Here is a 23,397-nt window from a genome sequence, read left to right as displayed (position 1 = left end):
TTGGTGACCTAAAAATAATGATTTCATACATATTTCTTCATCATTTGACAATGGTTTAAAAAAATATTTAAAACTTTATTTCAAGATGTAGATAAAAAGGATCCAGATTTCCAATGTGAGCTTAACCATTAGGACATTATTTCTTATCTGTTGAATACAGATCAAAGTACTGTAATTAATTCTTGTGATGACTAAGCTTAATTTTTAAGCAGCCATTACTCCAGTCTTAAAGGTCACATGATCCTTCAGAAATCATTCTATTATGCTGATTCGTTCCTCAAGAAACATATTCCTATTTATGCTGAAAACAGTGTTCTAATTTTTTTGTGAAGACACATTTTTTTAATGTATCGTCACTTTTAAATCCAAACGGTTTCTTTTTATTTAACATTTTATTCGAAATTTAATTTAAATTCACGTTTTTTTTTTATTGTTTTTTTTTTTTTATATGCATTACATAAATGTAACCTGAACAGGTTTTTCACATTATGGAATGATTATTTATGGAAACATAAACAGAATCTTTCTGTCGCCCCCTAGCGGCTGTAAAAATCACACTCGCCTTGCGTCATGAGAGAGTGACAGAGAAAGAGAGGGAGAGAGGGGTTGGAGAGACACGCGCACACACATGCTCACCGCTCTGGATCCGCGAGCTTCACCGAACTGACAGTCCACATCTTACACTGCTGACTCTAACGGCGGAGCCCTTCAGACATGGCGGGGCTTCGTTGAGAGGGACAGAAGATCTCCAAGCATTACCGTTCACCGAACAGTTTGTTATCGGACACGCGTCTCCCGCAGCCCTCCTTATGCACAGCTGCGACGCGGAGAAACGGCAGCAGCGCTGAAAGAGTCGAAGAAAGAGAACGAGAGTGATTTTTACCCCCTTGAACGGACAATGGCGGACCGCGATGCGCTGCCCCTTCCACTGGAAGTGCGGGCCAGATTGGCTGAGCTGGAGCTGGAGCTATCCGAAGGTATGATTGACATTTTAAATGACTTATTTCGTTATACAATATGGTTGTTGCGGAGGATACGTTAATGCCCCCCCCACCTCCTCCCACCACAAACCCAATACCATACCAACACAACCAGCACCAGATGTTGGAGCCAATTATTATCCCCGCAGCAGCGCTGAGGTTGTGTTCGTAAAGGCGTTCGTTCGTTTGCTGTAACTCCCGCCTCATTTTCTTTGTTACAATGTATCTATTTGACCTTGAGGAAACCGACTTCAGAATTGATTTTTTTTTTCCCGTTAGGATTTTAAAAATGCGTTTCCCTAGAGACCAACGGTCAAATGACCGCCGTGGAATCTTCATGTACCCGCTGATATTTTTGAATTTCTCTGGCTGTGTTGTTATTTATGTCAGTACAATGTCTTCAATACAGCAGCAGTTAGGTAAACAAGCAGTTCCCCAAAATTGCATTGCCATGCCATCTTTATACTGCAAAAGCAGCATCTGAAGCTGCATTTATACCACAAAAAGATACTCAGACAGTGTAATGCAGCATACATTTTTTTATACAATATAATCGCCAGATAGTAATATTAATGGAATTGAGATTTTATTTTGAATATAGATACATATATAGATACATGATGGATGTGTGATAATATGAAGTATTATTATATCATCTTAACATGACATCAACAAAGTTTATTCCTGTCTGCAGCTACATCTACATGATTTTTTCTTGACTTCTACAGTTTATTTTTATGTTTAGATACCGAATAATTCTAATTCTATAGTTTTCTATTTCCATTAAAATTTTTTGACTAGTTTTTTTTTTTATTACTGCATTTCAAACATAAAAGACAGATTATGCAAATATATAGTATTTTTCCCCATATTTCAATACAAAGATATCTAAATAATTAATATAAAAATAATTTCAATTAACAAATATTTAAATGAGTATAATAGTGTGTAATATTGCATGCAATATTCATACATGTTTATTCATAAATATCTGTAAAAAAAAAATACTGGTTGGAGATGGGGTGATAATTGTTTGTTGAATGTTAAGTGGAACTTCATTGGTTATTGGATGTTTAACGTCTACCAAGGTCTACCAGTAAATTTTATTAGTTAAGGGAACAACATAATGGTATCAGTCATAAAAAAATAGAATTGGCCAAACTGATTATTGGTAGCTCAAAGCTGGTAAATTTTTAAGGCTTTTATGCAGCATTGTGTGATTTTGCACATCATTTGGAGTCAGACAGAAACACAGGCATGTAATATTTGTAATATGTATCATGTTGTGAATCTTGTCATCTGACATAAGCAAACTGAACTGAGTGAACCGTTTGCTAATGTTGCTTTTAATTCTAGTGCCTGGTGGTCCATTGTAATGTGCGTCTGTGTGTGTGTGGCATGTGTGATTGTCTGCTGTGTGTAGATCTGAACCATTTAAGGCGATAAGTGCTTGTGCATTTGTTAACCCTGCCTCAAAGTTCCAGCAGACAGCAGGCCTTTATATCCAAACCATACTAAACACGCTGCACCAACCTGTGTAGCGAAAACAGCATCATTTTATACCTAACAAATTTCAGTCAGTGGGTTTACTGGGTTGATCGATCACAAATATTCAATTTAATATTACATTTGTCTTCCATAAAGCATTATGGGTTCTAAACTGTCTGTTACATGGTAAGATTTAGTGTATCGTTAACCAAAATGGTTAGATTACAGACCTGATTAAAACATCTTAAACCAGCTTAACTTGGTTAGCTGGTTTTATAGGAGTTTTGGGAACTGTCTTGATGAGAGACCAGCTGAAGACCAGCATAGCAAGGCCTGAGGACCAGGTTAAACCAAATTAAATATGCTTGGAATAGCAGACCAGGCTGTTTTAAACCAGCATTTTCAGCTGGTAAGTTAATAAAACAGACATTTGTAAAAAAAATTGTCACATTTGCCTGAGGTGGTAGCCATGTCAACAGCTGCGTGAGAGTTAAATATGGAAGGTACTTCGATAAAACAAAAGTCATGTCATTATTTATCACTTTGGTATAAAATGTAAATAATAAGTATGTCCAAAATGGTATACATTTAGTTCATGGTTTATGCAAAAGTCAGTTAATAATTCGGACACTCTTAAGAGTGTTTTCACACTTGGTTCGCTTGCCTGGTCTGAACCCGAGTTAGATTGCTCCCCCCTCCCCTGCTGGACCTGTGTTCATATTATTTTATTTGGATCCGAACCGCAGTTCATTTGCATCATCAAGCCAGCAGCTGTTTACCCCGTTGCTTACACTGTGTCTACACTGGACGCAAGCAGTGCAGCGTGACAAATCCCCGACAGAAAACTGCTGCTGCTTTCTATATCTGACATTGACACAAATTTCAAATGATTTTCAACATTCGCTTTGTCGCGTCTAGTGTAGACAAAATTTAACTGTTGCTTTAGTAATGATGATGCAGGAGAAGGTGGCAAATGCAAAACATTGCTTTCTGCACTTTTATGTATTCAAGTTTCTGAACCGTTCGTTTTGTTTACAAAGCTTTGGTACTTAAAAGACACTTACGTCTTTCAAATGAACTGCAAATGCTCTAATAGAATAGAATGCTGAAGGCGAACAGAAATATAAAATAGGAATATGAAAGATAAATTGCTCTCTGTTTGTAGTGCGTCAGTCATGCTTGTCAGGATCGGGTGCGCACCCGAGTTCAGAAGACAGCGTTCACATCATCCAAACAAACCGTACTCTGATGACAAATGAACCTGGGTGTGTACCAAAAGTGCTAGTGTGAGGGTGTGTTCACACTTGTAGTTCAGTTCGTTTGGTTAATTTGGCCTGGACCAAAAGGAAAATGATACCTTTGGTCCTGGTTCACTTAGCGTTCACATTAGTATTTTTGACAGCGAACCTAAAGACACTGAAACTAAAGGCATTGTGATACATTCGCAACCTGATTGGTCAGCTTGAATTGTCGACACGTATAATGACAGAACTCATCGAACACCCCAAAAAAAAGGTGCATCAGGTCAGACTTTCAGCATATTAAAGTGTAAAGTATTTTGTCCATGTTGCTTTCATATATCTTTCAAACCGCACTAAAATTCATTTTGTTCCGCTTGTTTTGTGCCACAAGGTTTCGGATGGCAGCGTTCACACATGCTCAAATGAACCGCACTAACAGAACCATCGAACCAAACATGACAAGTGTGAACACACCCTGAGTAAAGCATGTAATCTTAAGCATATAAGCCAGCACCTTTTATAAACTAATGCTTTCATTTATGGAAGCAATTTTTATTAGATTTTTGAATGTATTATTTCTATTTTTGTAGTCATAAATTGCTCTAGAATGGCAGTGTGTGCTATTTTGAATGTTCAAATGGCAAACCACCCCTTCGCATTCTATTCAGAGCCAAACGTAATTTCAGCCAAACTTCACTTAAAGATGATCACAGGCTGCTTCGTCTGCAAGTGGACACGGGTATTTTTAGCTGCCCTTCAAGCTTCGTTAGCCTTAATCAGCTCATTTTGCATTTAAACGTTTTGCCTCACTTTATGATTGCGGTGGAGGGAATATTCTGGCTCAGTTGCTTCTTTCTGCTGCCCTGTGTCATTCTTCTGAACCTCTGCTTGTGTGTGTTTGCCTTTGTAGAAATAAGATGCTTCCTTGCCATTCCAGCTTAGCTTCTGGTGCTGTTTAGCACTGCACTCATGGAGAGGTGATTATCTGAGTGTGTTGGCACTGGATGAAAGGCCTGGAAATTACAGAACGTCTGCTCATCAGAAAGATTTGTGTCTGTGTACTGCCCTATAATGCCCTTAAGGACAATAATGTGTTTGTAAAGTTTGTACACAATGTAATGAACTTGTGTGTTTTGCTGCCTCCATTTATAAGTCAAACATGGTTTATTTTTTAGGTTTTATGCCCTGCATCTTACATGTACATGTGAGGCTTGTTTGCATTGATTTTTATTTACATGGTTTGGAAACCATTCCCAGATTGGCGAGAGTTTCTCTCAGTGGTCTTTTGTCTATGCTGGCAGACTCTTAATGGATACTGATTCTTCAAACTGAGTATTAGTCTCGTTCATGCCAAATAAAGGATGAATGGATCTCATTTCACCCTCAGGGTAACACTGTTGGTAAGTGAAAGGGTTAAGTTGTTAAACAGGGGTCATGCTGGCTGTGGAAGAAAAGAAACCCTATATGACCCTGATTTGAAGCCTTGCCTGGTGAGAATGTCGGCAAAAATTACTGAATCTGTATGTGTAGATGTTTTATGTGTTGATGTAATTTTACACCCTTTGACTTCAATATTCACAGATTTATTTAATGTAGGTATGTTTAGACTTTTTTTGATCACAAAGAAATTTCTCCAAAGAATATCTGGTAGAATTAGTAGTAGTAATAAATGCATGTATGTGTGTGTGTGTGTGTATTTATGTATTTACACACACACACACACACACACACACACACACACACATGCATACACACACTACCATTTTTTTTTTAAGAAATGTAAAATTATTCAGCAAGGATGAATTGATCAAAAGTGACAGCAAAGACTTTGCTTAAATTCATCAAAGAATCTTAGAAAAATGTGTCATGAATTTCATAAAAATATAAAGCAGCACAACTGTTTTAACGATAATAATAAGAAATCTGGAAATGATTTCTAAAGGATCATGTGACACTGAGACTTCAGCTTTGCCATCACTGTAATCAACAAATAATAATTCAATAATATAGGAAAGTTATTTTAAGGATGTTTCACAAAGTTGTCATTTTAAAGGTATTTTTGATTAAATCATTTGATCAAATATAAGAGACATGTATAGGAGACCTTTTAAAAAATGATATATATAAACAAATTTTTTTTGTCTCACCTGATTTATAAAAAAAAGTGTAGATTTATATTAACCTGTAAAGAACTGCTTATACTGGAGGAGTATTAAGTGTTGCTGTATGGCAAATGCAGAAGACATGAGAGGAAGTGATGGGATGTTGTATAGGTATGTTAGTAAGGGGTTCTGATGAGAGCTGACAGGGGCTGTGCTGTGGGGTCGAGGCACTGCTTGTGGTGCAAGATAGCGGTGCCGAGGTTGTGTCACTGCCAGTAACCTGTGCCTGGACATGGGGAGATCATGACATTTGCTAATAAATGCCATAAATTATTCGTATGCTGTGCCAGACAGATAGCATCTCACTGCTTTACCTGCAGTTTTAATTTTATTTTTGTTTTTGCTAGTGATTGGTTGATTTTGTGAAGATGTAGTAGGGAATGTATTGGTATGTTTACCTTTGTAATTTATAAACAGATGCTGTAACATCTGGTATGACTAACATAATTTCCTCTCTCTGTCTCTTTAGTGTCTGTGGGCAAATACCACGAGTCCCAGTTTTACCCCACTCCCAATATTCCGTAGAAAAATGAATATTAACAGAGACAATTTCTAAGAGACATGCCACTTCCTCAATCCTCAATCCAACTATAAAAGGAAAACCTGTAACTGCAAAGATGGCGGTTGTATGCAAATGTCCCACCCCTCCCGCTGGAAAGCCAATCATCTGCTTTTAACAGTCAAGCTGGGAACATTTAAGCCTATCGTCTGGTTCGACTGATGTATGCGCAAAGTTGAGGAACCCTTGCGCATGCGTAGTAAAAGTATAACCTGTGGGGATAAAGGCGTTTTAAACCTTATTTTGAGGCAAAGTCATAAAAAATTTTCAGTTCTGACTCTATGCCAATTCATTTAGATAGGAGCCTGGTCTTGTTAGTCTGAAATAACTGCCCGGAGGCGTTGCCAAGATGGCGTCCGAGTGGCACGACTTGCATAAAAGGACTTTGATATTAATCAGCACTTCCCTGTTCACGGCAGCACGCCAGTGTTTCTTTTCTTTTCCTTGTGCTTCTCACTTCCTCATGATCCAAATGTAGGTTAATGAATTAAAACATGCTGGTTTTGCATATTTCACCCCAAATCATTAAGAAATTCTATTTTGCATAAAGAAAATTTGCTCTGTTTTGGGCCCTCTTTTGTATTGTGGCATTCTCATGAAAATTAGGTGAATTCCCTCATATTTCATTACCATAATGAAAAGTGTGCATGTATAAATGTATTAAATCATATATAAATAACTATATAATATATTTTATATGTATGCATCAATATATTAAGTTGTATTGCTCTACTGTTTATATTTCACATTAATTTCTGAAACATATTTATATATTTATACTGTATATTAATATAGACACACATATATCAATATTAAGGTATTTATACATTATAGTACAATTTGTTGTGCTGACTTTAATTTATGCTAATATATATATAAGTATATAAGTATTTTTTATATAGTATGTTTTATTTTATTTATGAGAATCACCAAGAAATATGCTTAAAACAACATCCTGATGCATTACAACAATGATTTATTTTATAGGGGAAAGTAAGGTTACAATGCTAAAAAGGCTTTGCTTTCCTCATGCAAAATATACATCTTGTTTGACTTTGGTATAAAATATAAACAAGACACATTCTTGACAGGTTTTTGACAGGTCTAAGAAAACAAACTGGCATCTGATTCTTCATGAAGCGTGATAAAGGAGATCTATTACCGCAAATCTCCTTCATCTGTTGTTAGCTTTGTGGGATTATGTGACCTCCAAACTGCTTGTCTTCCACTTTTACTCCAATCACTGTTGTCCATCGCCCCCGAGACCCCCCCCCACCACTCAAAGCAGATGTGAAGATCTAATAGAGAGGACTAGTCAGACAGAGTTGGGTTTTTTTTGTCTCAACAAACATATTGTATTTCACAAGCTAATACAGTCACACAAGAGACTTCCAACTCTTGTTAGCATATGTTTTGCATGCTCTCCCTCCAGATGACCTTAATGATATGATACCAAGACTAGAGTTACACAAGTTCTGTACTTGCCTGTACACATCCAGTTATTCCACGTTACACATGGATTGTCATTTTTTTCGTTGTAGTTGTTGTTGTAGTGACTGTTGGAAGAGTGTCATCAGATGCCTATGAGATCATCTTGTAGGATCAGTCCGATGTAGCGTAACAGGAGCCATCGATGGGGAAGGAGACGGACGGAAAAGCTCAAACTGTTACATTTCATTCCAGTCCAAGCTTAAACTGTTTTCATAGACCCACAGACACTTAATAAACATTCAAATTTGCATTAGTGTAGAAGCCACATGTTGCCTTATGAAAGGTAGTAAACAATTTCACACCTTGCTGACTTGCTCCACAGCTTCAGTGAAGCTAAATCTGTTCCTGCTCTTGGAGGACATTTCATACGCAGGGAATTGAGTGCATATTTTTTGCCGGTTTTGACTGTGTTATCAGGCTGTAACATTATGGTGCCTTTGGAACCAAGCCCTCATTTGAGGACACAGCTGCCTCAGAAGAGCGAGTGTTCAGCCCGCTGACTGCTCTGCAAACACATCCGGCTCAAACTGACCTTTAACCCCGTCGCTAAGCAAAAGGTGTAATGCTGTAAATAATGCATTCCTGAAATAACGTCATTTGCTTCCTTGTAGCAGCTGAAAGCATGTCCTGGTTTTAAGAATGTAACAGACATTGATTCTTTCCATGTGTTTGAGCTCGGTGCAGAAAACACTGTGTGTTATTTGTTGGGATTTTCGTGCAAATGATTCCAGCGATAATAATTTTCTTGCTTGTGTTTTAAGGTGTACTACTTCAACCAAGAGCTGTAATTCAGTCGCTAAGCCTTGATACACTCGTAATTGGAGGTGAAAGTGGCGTTGAATGCGTTTAATAATTGAAATATTTACCACATTAGATTGCACATGTGTTGGGTTTGGTGTTAAAACATAACAGATGTCTCCATTGCCCTTCGTGAACCTAGTTGACTACATGTAGAGAGGGCTCGATTTGTTTCAGATGGAAATCTTCAACCCTTCTGAAGAAATCTGCAACATTTAGGTCTTAAAGCTGGAGTGTGTAATTGTTTCGATATGTGTATTTGCTCTATCCCTTCCTCGTATCCAGAGACAACTATCAGTAAAAGTGTAAATATGATGGTGCTTTTAAAACATTGCTCTGTATGTTTGAAAACCATGATTTTAGCAACATTGACTCAACCGATGGCATGTTTGGGGCAGGACTATATTGCTGACATGTGTTAAGAGTGGTGTAGTCATGTGATCCTGCAACAGACAGACAGCGGTTGCACAGCTGGATGGCAGCAGCCATGACAGTTTTACTGTTCGTCTCCTTTACACTTATCTGAAGCTGCTATAGGAATCCAGTCATGTGGTCTCAATCAAGTCCTCTGTTTACATCACAGTGCTGCTTAGGAACAATGTGCTTGTGTTTCCAAGCCTTTAGGGACCCCTTTCTATTCTCTTATCTGTCCACAGTGCTTTGATCAGTATCATCTTTCGTTTTAAACATTTCACTCACAGTAAATGCTAGGCAAAGCTAAAATAATATGGAAATGGGTGAGCGAAAGTGAGGAACAAACAAATGACGGAGAACGAGAAATGTGGAATTTTCTACAGGATTTTGAGTTATTTTAGTACATCAAGGTAAACTATATGAAAAAGAGAAGTATCGCCTTGACAACTAGCTGAAATAAATTTATTTATATTAAAAATTAATTAATTTAACTTTTATTTCAAATAACAGAAACCTATTTTAAAATTACATAGAATAATCCTGGTGTCAATTTAGTTTTGTGCATCCAGAATCAATATTCATTTTCTTTTAAACCTTCCTTAGCTCTTTATTATAATGACTGTAATTTTCACTAATTACACTGACAAATAAATATCAGTTGCAACAACAAAGCTTGGATTCACTTTCAAATCGGTTGAGAAATGTTGAAATCAGGGACATGGGGAGTATATTGGGTTTTTTGTGTAGAATAAGGACCTTTAGGCTTTGTGTTAGTATTATGCTTAAAGCAAGTATGATTTTTAATTGATTAAAGCCAGCAGGCCATTTGTTTAAACACAGGACAAGTGGGACGCAAGCAGGGATGCACCGGTTGACCGGCCATAAATCGAAACCGGACGGTTTTTCCTTAAGGGGGGGTGAAATGCTTGTTTTCACTCAATATCCTGTTAATCTTGAGTACCTATAGAGTAGTACTGCATCCTTCATTACTCCAAAAAGTCATTAGTTTTATTATATTCAAAAGAGAAAGATAGTCTGTACCGATTTTTCCCGGAAAAACACGAGTGGCTGGAGGCGTGACGTGTGGGCGGAGCTAAAGAATCACGAGCGCCAGTAGGCTTTTGCGTTGAGAGCGTTTGGAAGCTGTGACATTACCGTGAGGGAAAAAACCATCATCCAAAACAAACCATGGCTAACAGTCAGATTCAGCCGTTTATTTATGATCCAGAATCAGATCCAGAGGCTGAAATTTAACAAGAGCAGCATCCGCAACGATGTCTCTATGTGGTATGTACTGAAACTGTATATATTTGCTTAGCTGTTTTGGAAAATGACTAAGTTCCACTTTGTCGTCTTTTTTTTTTTTTTTTAAGCTGTACATGTGGAAAGTGCAGTTTGATGACAACATCGCATGTTGTTTACTTGATGTGCTTACGCGCCGTTTGCTAAGTTAACAACACAGAGATATTTGAAGCAGTTTTACTCACCGCATGCGGTTCCAACACACGATCGTGACCCTTTTTCGTTGGGACTGCATTATCCTTAAGAAATAAACGATGTGCAAATCCGGCGTCAAACTGGGCCTTGTTTGTAAAACAAGCATCTTCGAAATGCAGGGGAACAAACAAAAACACTTGCACAACTCCGTTGATGCTCTGTAAAAATAAACTCCATCCACTGGTCCCTTAATGCTGTTTTTTTTTTTGGTAATCTGTGCAGGGTTGTCTTGCCCTGGCAACCAAAAACACACTTCTTTTGTGACATTTCGCGACGCTCTCGCTCTGATCAGTGAATGTCTGTGCTCTCAGTGCTCTGCTATACAGCAGCGCGCGCTCTTCCGGCAGACGTGCCCTTAGGACCCATATAAGGAAATTCCGCTCCATCTAACGTCACACAGAGCCATACTCGAAAAATTTTTTCCGAAACTTGAGACAAACCGGAAGGAGTATTTTTGGAACAGAAATACTCCTTCAAACATACAACTTAATTTTTTAAACTTTGTCCATGTTTAGCATGGGAATCCAACTCTTTAACAGTGTAAAAAACTCAGTGTGCATGAAATAGCATTTCACCCCCCCCCCTTTAAAATATGCGATCGGCAAAAAAAAAAGTTTCATTCATCCAATTAAAAAAATTTAGGGTAATGATTCACATCTATATTTTTTAACTCGAGACAATTGTTATTTATTTTTCATTGGCTCAAGTAAAAAAATATAGATGTGAATCATTACCCTATTTTATTTAATTTTTTAAAGAGCCAGTAAGATGAAAATTCTAAGCTTCCTATCACTGTTTTTAAGTCCTGTACATTAGGTTTAAATCCATCCAAGGTTAAAAAAATTGTCATTTTGTCAAAATATCATTTTAAAATTGCCTCAATTCTCAGAGATCCCCAAACGGTTCGCGCAAAGCTGTTCAAAAGATTCAGTTTCCTTAAACCCCACCTTTTGGTTGCATACTGTGTTCTGATTGGTCAACTGACATAGTTTTGATTGGTTGTTCCGCACACTACTCCACGGTAAACTATGCGTTAGCATCTGTTTGGGGTGAATTATGTCTTATTCCTCTTACCGCAAAGCAAACAGTAAAATAAAAAACTTGAACAGTCTCGCTGCTTTTTCTTCTGTGTGTGTGTATTCAAGCCGCGCACTTCAGTTTGAATCTGAATGGCGCGTTCAGCGCGGGGGCGTGGTCACATTAGAAGGGAGACATGAAAAACAGACATCGCGTTGTTTTCATATTGATTACTTTATCACAGAATATCTGTTAGCAGCACTTGTTTAGTTTTAAAGTAGACATGTCAAGCTTTCTATAGATATCTCTCTCATGTCTCTTCGTTGAGTATTCACGGAGTTACACTTCATTTTAATGACGTGTTTGTAAATGAAGATCAGCGCGGACAGCACACATACTGATAAGACGCTCGGGAGAAAACAAACATATAACTTCATAATCATACTTCGCGTTGTGATTCGGAGATGCTCGTTTGTCTAAATAAAGTTGGTAATGAACCATCTTTTATGGCCAAACGCTTTGAAAATCCTGCCTTGTACTCACCGAGATTAGAAAAGCAGTCATCAGTGAAATGTTGTGAACACAACAAGGATTCTTCTGATCTTCATTGTTTGGCAGTGAAAATAAAACAAACTTGCCTTTACAATTAAAATCACACTGTCTCCTCGACATGATGCTATCACACCAACCAGAGCGTCTTTGTGGGGGGGGGGTGGGGCAGGTCAGAGCTTCGTTTCTCCCAACTTGGTAGGCGAAGATTATTATGCAAAGTGTTCCTAGTGACGTACATAGAGATGGGCAAAAGATATGAAATCTATAACGACTCGTTTCAGCAATTCAGAGTTGACTCCTTACTTTAGAAGCCAATAACTTTATAAATTGTGTACTTTTTGGTTTAATTACTTTGCACATTGTTTACACTGATGGACAGCTACATTATACACTGTAATACAGGTAATTTTTGATTTCCCATCTGTGTGGCTCTTTAACCCCTTCAGCTGTTATTTTGATTTTTTTGAGAATTAGGCATATGCAATATTGGACCCACTGGTGGGTTCCCAGAGTGGTTGTGGTTTTAATTGGATAAATGAAACACTTTGCATCTTTGTTTTATTCGCACCAACATTATTTGATTTTAACATTTTGGAATAATTTATTTATGTAGCATACTTTTTTATTCTCACTGGTACAGCTTTTTTTAAAAAAAGACAAAAAACAAATTTTAAACTAAAACAAGTACTCAATGTTGATTAAGTAACATCTTATTGAATGTGTGTTGATTGTGTTGTTTGGATTGTAGAATTATGCAGTTGTTGCCTTTAATTTCACATGGTTACAGTTGATCTTTTAATTTAAGGCCAGTTCTCTGTAGTTTCAACCCAATTCAAAAACAAAAGCTAAATGCTGATGTCTGTAGCATCTATGTTTGTATTGAATGTAGGCTACTAGCACGATGTTTGATCCATGTGGAATGGAGAATATGCATAGATATTAAGCCGACTGTAATTAGAAATGCTAGTCCTGCTAATGAGAATAAAAAAAGGCATTTCTGTTATTTAAATCATTTAGAACAGCACTGTTCAGTGCAGTCTGTATTTGCATGTTTGTAACAGGCCCTTCCCAACTGTTACCCGAAGCTCGTGAATTCAGCCAGGGGCAAACTGCCAAATATCTGACTTTGTACAAGTTTATATATCAATGACAAATTCTGGAATATCAGCAGTGGGATGCTTTAGGGCCATATTTAAAATGGACTCTGCTAAGGATCTCTCCACATGGACAAAAAAATAAAAAAATAAAAGAGGCGTACTGTTGGCTAATGCTCACTGTTTTCAATTTCACATTCCCTGCTTGGGAAATAATTTTTTTGTGTGTTTTTGGACGCTGCAGCTTGGGTTGTCAAAGTTTTAGCAGCCACAGATTTTTACATTTTGTTTTGGGGCACATTTCTCGAAGTTGGACATTTGAGAAAAATGTTGTGTAGAGAGTCAAACAGAAAGAAATGAAACACAGAGAGAGACAAAGAAGTTATTTTTATCTACATCCGTTCATGGACAGCTAATTGAACTATTCTCTTGAAAATCTCTTTCAGAGGAGAAATAGTTTGTGTAATAATCAGCAGTGATCTCTGCAAGTCAGGAGTGAAAGTTCAATTTGTCAGTCACTGGACTCCGCCCATCAGTCAACTTACTTTTGACTCACTTTTGAGTTCCTGTAATTGAACACATTGCATATTGTTAGGCTAATGACAGAGTATTTTCATAAACCATTAAAAAAACAATTATTTTTATTAATTATTATTTATAGATGCTTATCAGCATTGAAGGAAATATGTATATTTATAGTCAACTGAATTTAATGCACAATACTCTCATAAGCAATAATAATAACTACGTTTTTATTAATTAAATTATTTAGATTATATGTTTTTCTGTATTGAATTAAACATAAGGACATTTATAGTCAACTGAATTTAATGTATAGTACTCACATTAACATTTATTTATTTGATTTAAATATTGTATTTTTATCATTATTACTTATTTAACATACTATTATTTTAATAAAATTTGTTAGCTTATAGATGCTTTTTGGTATTAAATTAAATATAGGTTTATTTATAGTCAGCTTTTCTCTCTTTTTTGCCTGCCATGTTATTTTCTGCTGAGCTTGTTGAAATTCTAGAACATTCTAGAAATTCTAGGAAAGCTCTATCCATTAACTATATTTAGAACAATGCTTTGGATTTGGGCTCAGGTGATATAGTGCGCTTGCTGTGTACCTTTTGAAACAGCTGATGCAAATGTTATCAAGGTAGGCAGCCTACTAGATTTTAGAACAGGACAACTATGTTAGGGTAGCTAGTTTGTATCCTCTCCTATATTTTCCAAAAGATGCTGACAGGTCAGTTGGCTTGTTATCCAAACCATCAAGCCGATTAGCCCCTCTCTGAAGGACCTGGGAACAATCTAATTTTACTAAGGCAAATACAGTATCATGGGCAGTTAGTGCTTCGGGAACAGCAAACCATAGAAAGCATGAAAGATTGAGACTCATGAGCCATAGCAGACCGCCTGCCGCTCTGCGCCCTGACTCTTTCAATGCAGAACTCTTCTTTAATTATTCAGCTCCAGCAGCCCAGAGGCCCTGCCTTATGAAACTGTGGACACATTAAGGCCTGTGGATGACAATGCGCTCTATTCATAGGCCGTCTCTGAGCAGGCCTTTTTTAGACTGCAGGAGCATGTGAAGGCTGTGGTATGAGAATGCACTGGGCTTTGTCTCATGGGATTGTGGAGATGTGTGGAGCTGCTCTCTTTCTGTTCACCATCAGCCAGGCTTGCTACAATTTTTGGCGTTGTTGCTTATTCGAGCTACATCTGTGACTCACACCATGACCTAAATTCACGTTTAAAAACACCTTTGAGCTTGTACGTATCTACAGTGTGTTTTCAGGTGCACCAGGTTGAAACCTCTTTCTGTCACTGCTGATACATCATGTGGTTGAGGCAGATTTCGTAAGCAGATTTTGATGTGCAGTTCTCCTCCTCTGAGGTCTGCTGTGTGATGAATATTACATGATTTTGTGTGGTTGTGTTTTTTTTTTGTGTGTGTGTTTTTTTTTTAGAAATGCCACCTGGACAAATCTGTCTAGACCATCTCGCTATGTTCTCAAAAGTTCATCTCGGCCATCATTGCAGTTTCAACCTTGCTTGCGTCATCCTGAGCACACGCCTTCTGTAGGCAATTTAAGGTGTTCATTTCAATGTGGCGGAAAATGCTGGTTCTTTCATCTGTGCCGTAATGCACTCCAGGCACTTTGAGAGAGGAACATGTTCCCAAAGATAAGACTTCAACGTTGATATCAGTCTCACCAGTATCATGGACCCCCTTACAGATGGATATCTTTACGTTATCGCAAAGAAGGAATTTCTGAAGGAATCACATTTTTTCCCCTGTTTTTCTGCACCGTGTCAGAGGTGCTCACGTATTTAAAGGTAAAGTTCACCCAAAAATGAAATTTCTGTCACAACAAACCTGAATGACATTTTCTGTTGAGAAACACAAACTTCAAAAAATATTATATACAAACAGAAACTTAAAAGTGTTCACAGCAAAACGTCAAAATAAAAGTTCTGTTTAACTTGAAGAAACTGTAACAGAAATATATTAATGTAATATTTCTCTTCTAATAAAATTGTTAAAATATATATTTTTTTAAGGAATATTTACCAGCAAAAAAAATATTTACCAACAAAAATGTAAATACACAACACAGCATTTCAAAAAAAAAAAAAAAGTAAAATAAAAATTAAATCAATTAACTAGAGCTGCTTTTGATTTAATAACTATTGTATCGATTAACTTGAATGTGTAGTTTACATCGATTTGTTTGAATGAAAATCGGTTTTCTTTTGAACATCCGCCGATGCTCCACTCAGGGCTCCCATAGTTCAGTATGGGCTCGACCCTCTCCCCTCACGTTTGCCATAGAGACATGCTGCCGAGCAAGAGAGATTATTTGCATACGGCGGCACAAGTGCAGCCGCCAAAAAAGCAACCTGCAGCAGTGTTACTCGTTGCACGGTATGGCATGTATTATCATGCAGTCAATAGAGATATTATATAAAAACATTAAAAACCATCAGGGCTATAACATAACCCATTAAAAAAACTCACACCAGGTCTACACCAGACACAAGTGGCACGATCAAACAAAAGACAATAGAACCCTGTGATGTTCTCTACACTGGATGCAGCGTGATGCGACACGATCCCCATCAGTAAACTTATGCCTCATTCTATGACGAAATGTACTGTTCAGATAATTTGCAACTGTAGTGTGATGTCATAAAGTTAAGACAGACTTTAAGTGCAACTCTTGCATCAGGTGTAGACGCAGTTAGACAGTATCTGTTCTCTCTCTCTCTCTCTCTCTATATATATATATATAAAAACAGCGGCATTACAAGATGTAAATACAGACTAGAAAATATATTTACACTTGCTCTGTCGTACGTCCATGACTGTGACTCACAGCGGAGTTGCCAGTTTTAATCTAACAGCTCTTAACGCCGAGTGTGCACTTGGATGGATACACGATGGGCTAGTAAAAAAAAAAAAAAAAACGGAAGGTCTTTCCAGCATTAAGGTAATACCGTTTTTTTTTTTTATGTTTTTTTTTTTTTTTTTTTACATTTTCTTGTCTCAGTTATACATTTGACTGGTAAATGATAAAGAATGATATTAAAACTTGTTTTGAACAATTTCTTTGTCATCTGAATATTGATTTTAAGTAGGGGGGAACATTTTATTTAAATCGTAAATCAGATTTTTTTTGTGAAAAAATCTGGGAGCCCTAGTACTAAGATTTGGAAACTGCAGTGGACTTTACTTTTAAAATGCTGAATTGCTTCTACTTCACCTAACACCACCTTTAAAAGGTCATCTTTGATGTTTGGTCTCCTGTAATATGCTTTGCTCAGTTCTTACACTATTTGTGATTCTTACACGCTTTAATGGAAGCTCAGTGCGGTGGAACGCCAATGAAGCGTTGAAGAATTTCATTCAATCTGCTTTTTATGGGGTCCCAAAAGCAGTGCATTTGAATATCACCGATGGATGGAGTTTTGGCAAGGTACGGTCGACAGATGCTGGCATTTTACACCTGGCACCGTGACGCATGTGCAGCCTGTTTTCTCGGGGGGAGTCCACGAATCCCAACCCCTCCACCGGTGCCTCAGAGGCTCAAGACCGCTCTCTCCAGTTAACTTGTTTTCCAGGAATCCAGCTGCTCACCTCTCATTCCACAACAGCACCGCTGGCCACGTCCATATGACAGGAAGCATACCAGAACTGATCTCAGTCTGAGGGACTCTCGAAACAAGAGTCATTTCCACATGGGCCTCTCGAAATAAATCGATACCAGGCTTTAAACAAAAAGTCCGATTTCTTTCCTGAAAGAACTGGGGGATACAAGTGTGGAATTTTTTTTTTTTGTTGTTGAAGTAATCCCCTTTTTCAAACCAACAGAGAATCCGGAATCTCAAAAGAGAGACTAAGCTTCTTTAATCCTTTTGTCATGGCCAGTAGCCACTGCTCTTCTGCAGGACTCGTATAAAAGCTGCAGAAATATGAATGTAATGGAGAGAAGCTGCTTGGAATTGTGGGAGATGGGTGGGGGTGAAGGCATGCAGTCTTCTCTGAAGTTCCATCAAATGCATCCACACAGTAAGTCTGTTCTGTGAAATAAGGAATGCTTTGCTCATGATAAAGTGATGGCTTGAAGTTGGGTCGGGCTGACATTTATTCTGCGGTTAGTCAGTCATCTCCCCATTGGATTCCTCTACCTCAAAACAATGACCAAATGTGACTGTTGCTGTAGGACATCTTTGTAACATAGCGACCTCTGTTTTTTTGGGCTGAATATGTCATGACTTCCACACCTACTTGTACTGAAGCATTAATTCAGTCCCTTACAAAGAAGTACTATGACATTGCCATGGTTTTGTTGTTATGGTAATACCATAGTTACAATTGAAATTTTTTGGCCTCTTTGGTACTTTGAAATACGTTGGAATAACCTCTAAATGATATAGTATATGAGTAATTTTTAAATGTACATAATTCATATAAAAATATTAATATAATTTATGTTTTCAAAATAAGTTTCTTGTGCTCACCAGTAAAACAGTAATATTATGAAGTATTACTGTTTAAAAGACTGCTTAAAGCTTTTTATGTCAACATAAAACTCAATTTCATTTTATTTTTACTTCCATCACTAAAATAATATTTTTTGTTCATAAGACTAATGTATTCATGTATTTATATATTTATTTTTGTAATTTCTTTTTGTTTGTTTTGTTGTGTTTTTGTTTGTTTAGATTTTTTGGATAGTTTTTTTTGTTTGTTTGTTTCTTTGATTGTTTTTTATTAGTTTATTTTTGTTCATAAGACTAATGTATTTATATATTAATTTTTGTAATGTTTTTTGTTTGTTTCGTTTTGATTTTGTGTTTTTGTTTGTTTAGATTTTTTGGTTAGTTTTTTTTTTGTTTGTTTGTTTCTTTTTTTTATTTTATTTGGGTTAGTTTTTGTGTTGGTTTAAATGTATCTTATTCAGTTATTTTAAGCAGGCTTGTCACATGATTCCTTCAGAAATGCAGTTTTGCTCATGATCAGTGTTGAAAACAGTTGCTGCTTAAAAATTTAGCAAATTAGTGCATAAAAAAGAAAAAAACTTTCCCCTATCTTTTGAATGGTAGTGTATGCACATATGTGCTTTTTTCCCTTACTGGCTTCATAATGACTGTGGTAACTACTGTACACACAATATAATACACACACACAAACACACACACAGTTTGTCTCATGAACACGAGCCTGTTGCTCTTGTGTAAATGTGTGTTAAAAGGCCCTTTCTCTGGTGCACACAAAGCTGGAAGGTGGGATAATGTTTCTACCCTCCTCTGCTCCTTGCTTTCTCTTTCGCTGTGCCTCTCTTTTACTCTTTCTCCTTCTCAGTCTGTTTTTCTCGTGGTCAGGTGTGGCACCTTACTCCCTGGGTGTTATATTACTTCTCTTCTGGCCCACTCTGTATGTGTGTATGTATGTATGAGTGTGATTGTGTGTCCACTGTGAAGAACCTGTCTTGAATTCAGCTCATACGCCGGCCTCTCCTAGCAGCCCAAATGCTCCGGGATTAAAGAGCTGTGAGGGACATTTTGCAGATTTTCTTCTGCGTGTCATTCATTCCCTGGAGCAGTGATATCACCAGAGCTTTTCAACTGACGAGTATTACATTGTGTGTGTGTTAATGGTATGACTTATAGCTGCTCTGCTTTCTGTACTGGATTGAGTGTTTACAAAATCCAGTCAGGGCATTCTTTTAGTTTTGCTCAGTTCCTTAGCCAGAGAATGAGCTATGATGACCAGCCAAACAGAGATGAGATGGAATGAATTGTTTTGTGCACAAGACTGCGTAAACCTTTTTTATATATGTATATTTTGTTTTACTTAATTTTATTTTGACTCCTCCATTTTACTTCTGTAACAAAATAAATCTAATTTTTATTTAATTTCATTCAACATTATATGTCCAAATATCCATTTGAGTATCGATTGTTTGTTTGTTATTTGTTAACATTATTTTCCCATTGGTATTATTATCAAATGTTGATAAATTATATTTGTAATAAATTACAATAATTATGTAAAGATTAGGAACATGCATTAAGAAATGATATAGGTTCTGTTTTGATTTCATGTTTACTTGAATGGTGTTTGTGATCTTCAGCTGATCACAAGACAGTAAAAGACTCAATATTCCCCAAGCCCTGCTCAGAATTCCCCGAAGACCAATCTTCTCCCACTGTATCTGACGTAGTTGATTACAATGGATGTCTCTGTGTCAGGGTTATGTACTTCACAGGGGAACATTCCTGCTCTTATTGGCCGTGTTTGCCCTGCTCTCATGGGGCTTTCATCTGCAATATGTCTTCAGGATTGACTTGTAAGAGAGAAAAGATGTACTTCCCTGCAGAATCACTCCGGGTGTTCATTATTACCCACGTGCAGTGTCTTGTCTTACCCTGTTCAAACAGTATTTGGAAACTTTAAATTCCTAATTGAGTCTCCGGGTAGTGTTTTCCTATTTGCACATGAAATAAATTAGCATATGCCTTGCTTTAGATTAGTGAGGCTTTAAACTGGAATTCGGAACCCTCTGGTCATTTAGCATCTTGTGTTTATTCTGCCAGAGTTTTTGTGTTTTACTTGCGTAAACATTGCTTCTTTGTAGGTGTGTGCACAATGAAATATTTTCTAAATCGACTAGCTTGTGGGCTGCCTGAAAAAACAAAGCTTCATTAATCAACCAGGGGGTTGGTGGTTGACTAGTTCGTTGCCCATCGTGACCCATCCCTAGTTGTTTCTGCATCAGCCATGAACCGGCGTGTTTTTCTATTTGAGATCTTGTTTGATGACCTCACTGACTATTGACCTCTTCATTAGGCTGTGATGGGCTTGTGTCAAGCTTACTAATTACCCTTCTTTCTAGCTGTACATAAGACTATAAAATACCAAAGACCTGTCACTCATATATTTTTGAATGGGGACAAACGCAACAAAAGAGCGAAAGAGCCAATCGCTAATCGGTCAATTCAGCGCAATTCAGCAGGTTGCTATAGAATCATAGAAGGCGTGCAGTTAGGACTGCGCATGCACTCTGGCTGATGTAGAAAAACAAGATTTTTTAACATAATTTTAGCAAAATAAACCACATTTATGATACAGTTGTTGTCAGATTTTATTGGTGATTTCAAATGAATTTTGGAGAATTTGATGTTTCCCCATTCAAAGAGATATGAGCTGCACTTACATGTCCAAGAGGCATTTCAAAGATGGCCGCCGAGTGACATGACTTGCCTTAAATGGACTTTGGCAGTTCTCTGGATTTAGTGGTCAGCACAAGTTAAGTTACTGTAAACCAATGTTTTTCAAATTATTGTAATTGTTTACAAATTTTTCACCATTTTGATATGGTAATACCATTTTTAACTAAGAAAAAGAACTAAGAAAAGCCACTTGAAAGCATCCTAGGTGCATCTTCCAGTTCCCAACAGTGTTCCCAAAAGTGTTTATTATGTTTGAAATCTGGATCTTTATCTTACAAAAATGCATAGATTTGCTACGGGGGGGGGCTTTATTCACCCCCAGGAGACGTGTGAGGGATGTTTTTTTTTCATGTGTTGGAACTAAGAATAAACACTATATTCCATATGGTAAATAAATAAAAATATATATAAAAAAAAACATTAATATATTGCTAATATAGATTTAAAAAAATACAATTGCATGTTTATCACTGTACTTGTATTGGAAGACTGGAATTTTTTGCATTTAAAAAAATATTTATCTTTCAGTTGAATTGTTTAGATCAGCAGTTCTCAATTCCAGTCCTTGCGCCCACTGCTCTGCATATTTTGCACGTCTCTCTTTGTAAACACACCTGATTCAGATAATCAGCTTGTTAGACATTAGCTCCGTGCATGAACTGTGTTCCCATTGTTCATTGCTCCCTACTCCCTGAGCAGGGGAAATCTGTTGAAGTTTACCTCACTTCGGAACATTCATTCACTGATTTGTGCTGCACAGCCTCTTTACTGTATACACTGACAACTGTGACATCATATACCTCTGTAAATAAATACAATTAATAATATCCTGTGATGTCCACTTTGCAGGGCACTTACGTTCGAATAGAACAAAGGTCTGAAGTGATAAGAGAAATGTACAAAATGTGCAGAGCAATGGGGCATGTGGACTGGAATTGAGAACAGCTGGTTTAGATCATGCATTTAAAATATAATTTGGCCAGGTGTGTGTTTTTTTTTTTTTGCCATTTGAAATGTTTGTTTTAGTTGAAGTTGAAATCCTAAAATTTTAAATGGCATAATATTTGTGTTTGTGGAGTAGTGTTTGTCTGTAAATAATTCAGATTTTTAGCGTTTAGTTTGCTTATGCTGTTAATACCTGCCCCAAATGCATCCAGTATGTGTCTAGTCACTCAAATCCTCAATTCATTAGCACATGGATGCAATGTTTAGGAATGCAATTTGGAGAAAAGAGTGTGATTAGTCAAATTAATTGTGTTAATCGTATTTATGTGTGTACATGCACACACATGCACATCCGTCACTTTTGTTTCCCTCCCTCTCTCTCTCTCTCACATGCTTTTTCTCTCACTCTCTCACTCTCTCTCTTTCTCTCAATTATTGCTATTAGATTTCAAATCTGAAAGTGAAAATGAAAAATGGCTGCTGCTGCCTTTTTCCAAGAGCCCGGTTGCTAAGCAACACACTCTCTCTCTCTCTCTCTCTATCTCTCTCTCTCTCTCCCTCTCTCTCCCTGTGAGTTGGACTTTCTTGCGGGTGGAAGATGGCTTCTCCCTGCGGAGCATGTTAGAGTGAATTCAAATGGGGATGCTGCTTGTGTGCTGTCAGCTTGGCCCAGTTTATCATCACAGAGAGATGTGTAAAGCAAGCTGCCAGCTTTATGTCAATGTGTAAAGTTATGTCTGAATGACAAAGTCAATTTTCGAGGCATGAGATTGGTTAGGAAGTCAACGAATGTATATTTTTAATTCTGAAGACTTTCTGCCTGCAGTTTAATAAATATTTGATGTCTTAAAGAGGTTTATTATCATTTTTACCGACAGGTTCAACTATGAGACAGACAGACAAACTATGTCAGGAGTGGCTGTGTTTCAAAACTCATTGAGCTGCCTATTTAGACAGCATAGTGAACTCGTGTTGTCTAGATTTGCAGCTCGGGATTTATTGAGACAGCCTGAGTATGTTACGCATCTAAAAACTTATATTCTCTGTGTTATGCAATACATTAGCGAGGCAATTTCAGCTGTGATAATAGTTTTCTCTTATTAGATTTTTGTTTATTTAAAGGGCAGAATGAATCTGCGTCGGTTAGTCCGTATGGTCGCTTAATTGTGTAGAGATGAACAATCAGAGATGTATATCCAGCAGCCGTGAGAAAATAACAATCCTTTGTGTTGCATGAATGAATGCAATATAGACCAACGGCAAGACAAACAAAGGTTTGCCTCCCTCCCCTCCCTTCCCGCTTTGACCTGAATACAGTCACATAATTCACACAAACAGATGTTAAAAGGAGGCAAATGAGATAAATGTGTGTTTCTAATAATCTCCTTAGTGTTGTTATTGACATTT

The 23,397-nt window shown here is 37.2% G+C and overlaps 1 protein-coding gene across 13 annotated transcripts in view; it reads left to right on the top strand.

Moving 5' to 3' along the window:
• The first annotated feature begins 547 nt into the window (after window positions 1-547).
• Window positions 548-23,397, top strand: part of LOC127946537 (disco-interacting protein 2 homolog C) — a 99,020-nt gene continuing 76,170 nt past the window's right edge. For 7 of the 13 annotated variants that reach the window (XM_052543181.1, XM_052543180.1, XM_052543171.1 and 4 more), the window contains exon 1: window positions 570-977. In XM_052543181.1, the coding sequence (XP_052399141.1) occupies window positions 899-977 (79 nt within the window). In that variant the 5' untranslated portion in view covers window positions 570-898. Of the gene's footprint in view, window positions 978-23,397 lie in introns of all 13 variants that reach the window. The other 6 variants (XM_052543178.1, XM_052543176.1, XM_052543177.1 and 3 more) reach the window with 2 other exon arrangements.

This window comes from Carassius gibelio, chromosome A24, assembly GCF_023724105.1.
Source record: "Carassius gibelio isolate Cgi1373 ecotype wild population from Czech Republic chromosome A24, carGib1.2-hapl.c, whole genome shotgun sequence".
Lineage (NCBI taxonomy): Eukaryota > Metazoa > Chordata > Actinopteri > Cypriniformes > Cyprinidae > Carassius > Carassius gibelio.
The sequence above is the reverse complement of the archived record's forward strand: the minus strand, read 5'-3'. Positions and strand labels throughout refer to the sequence as shown.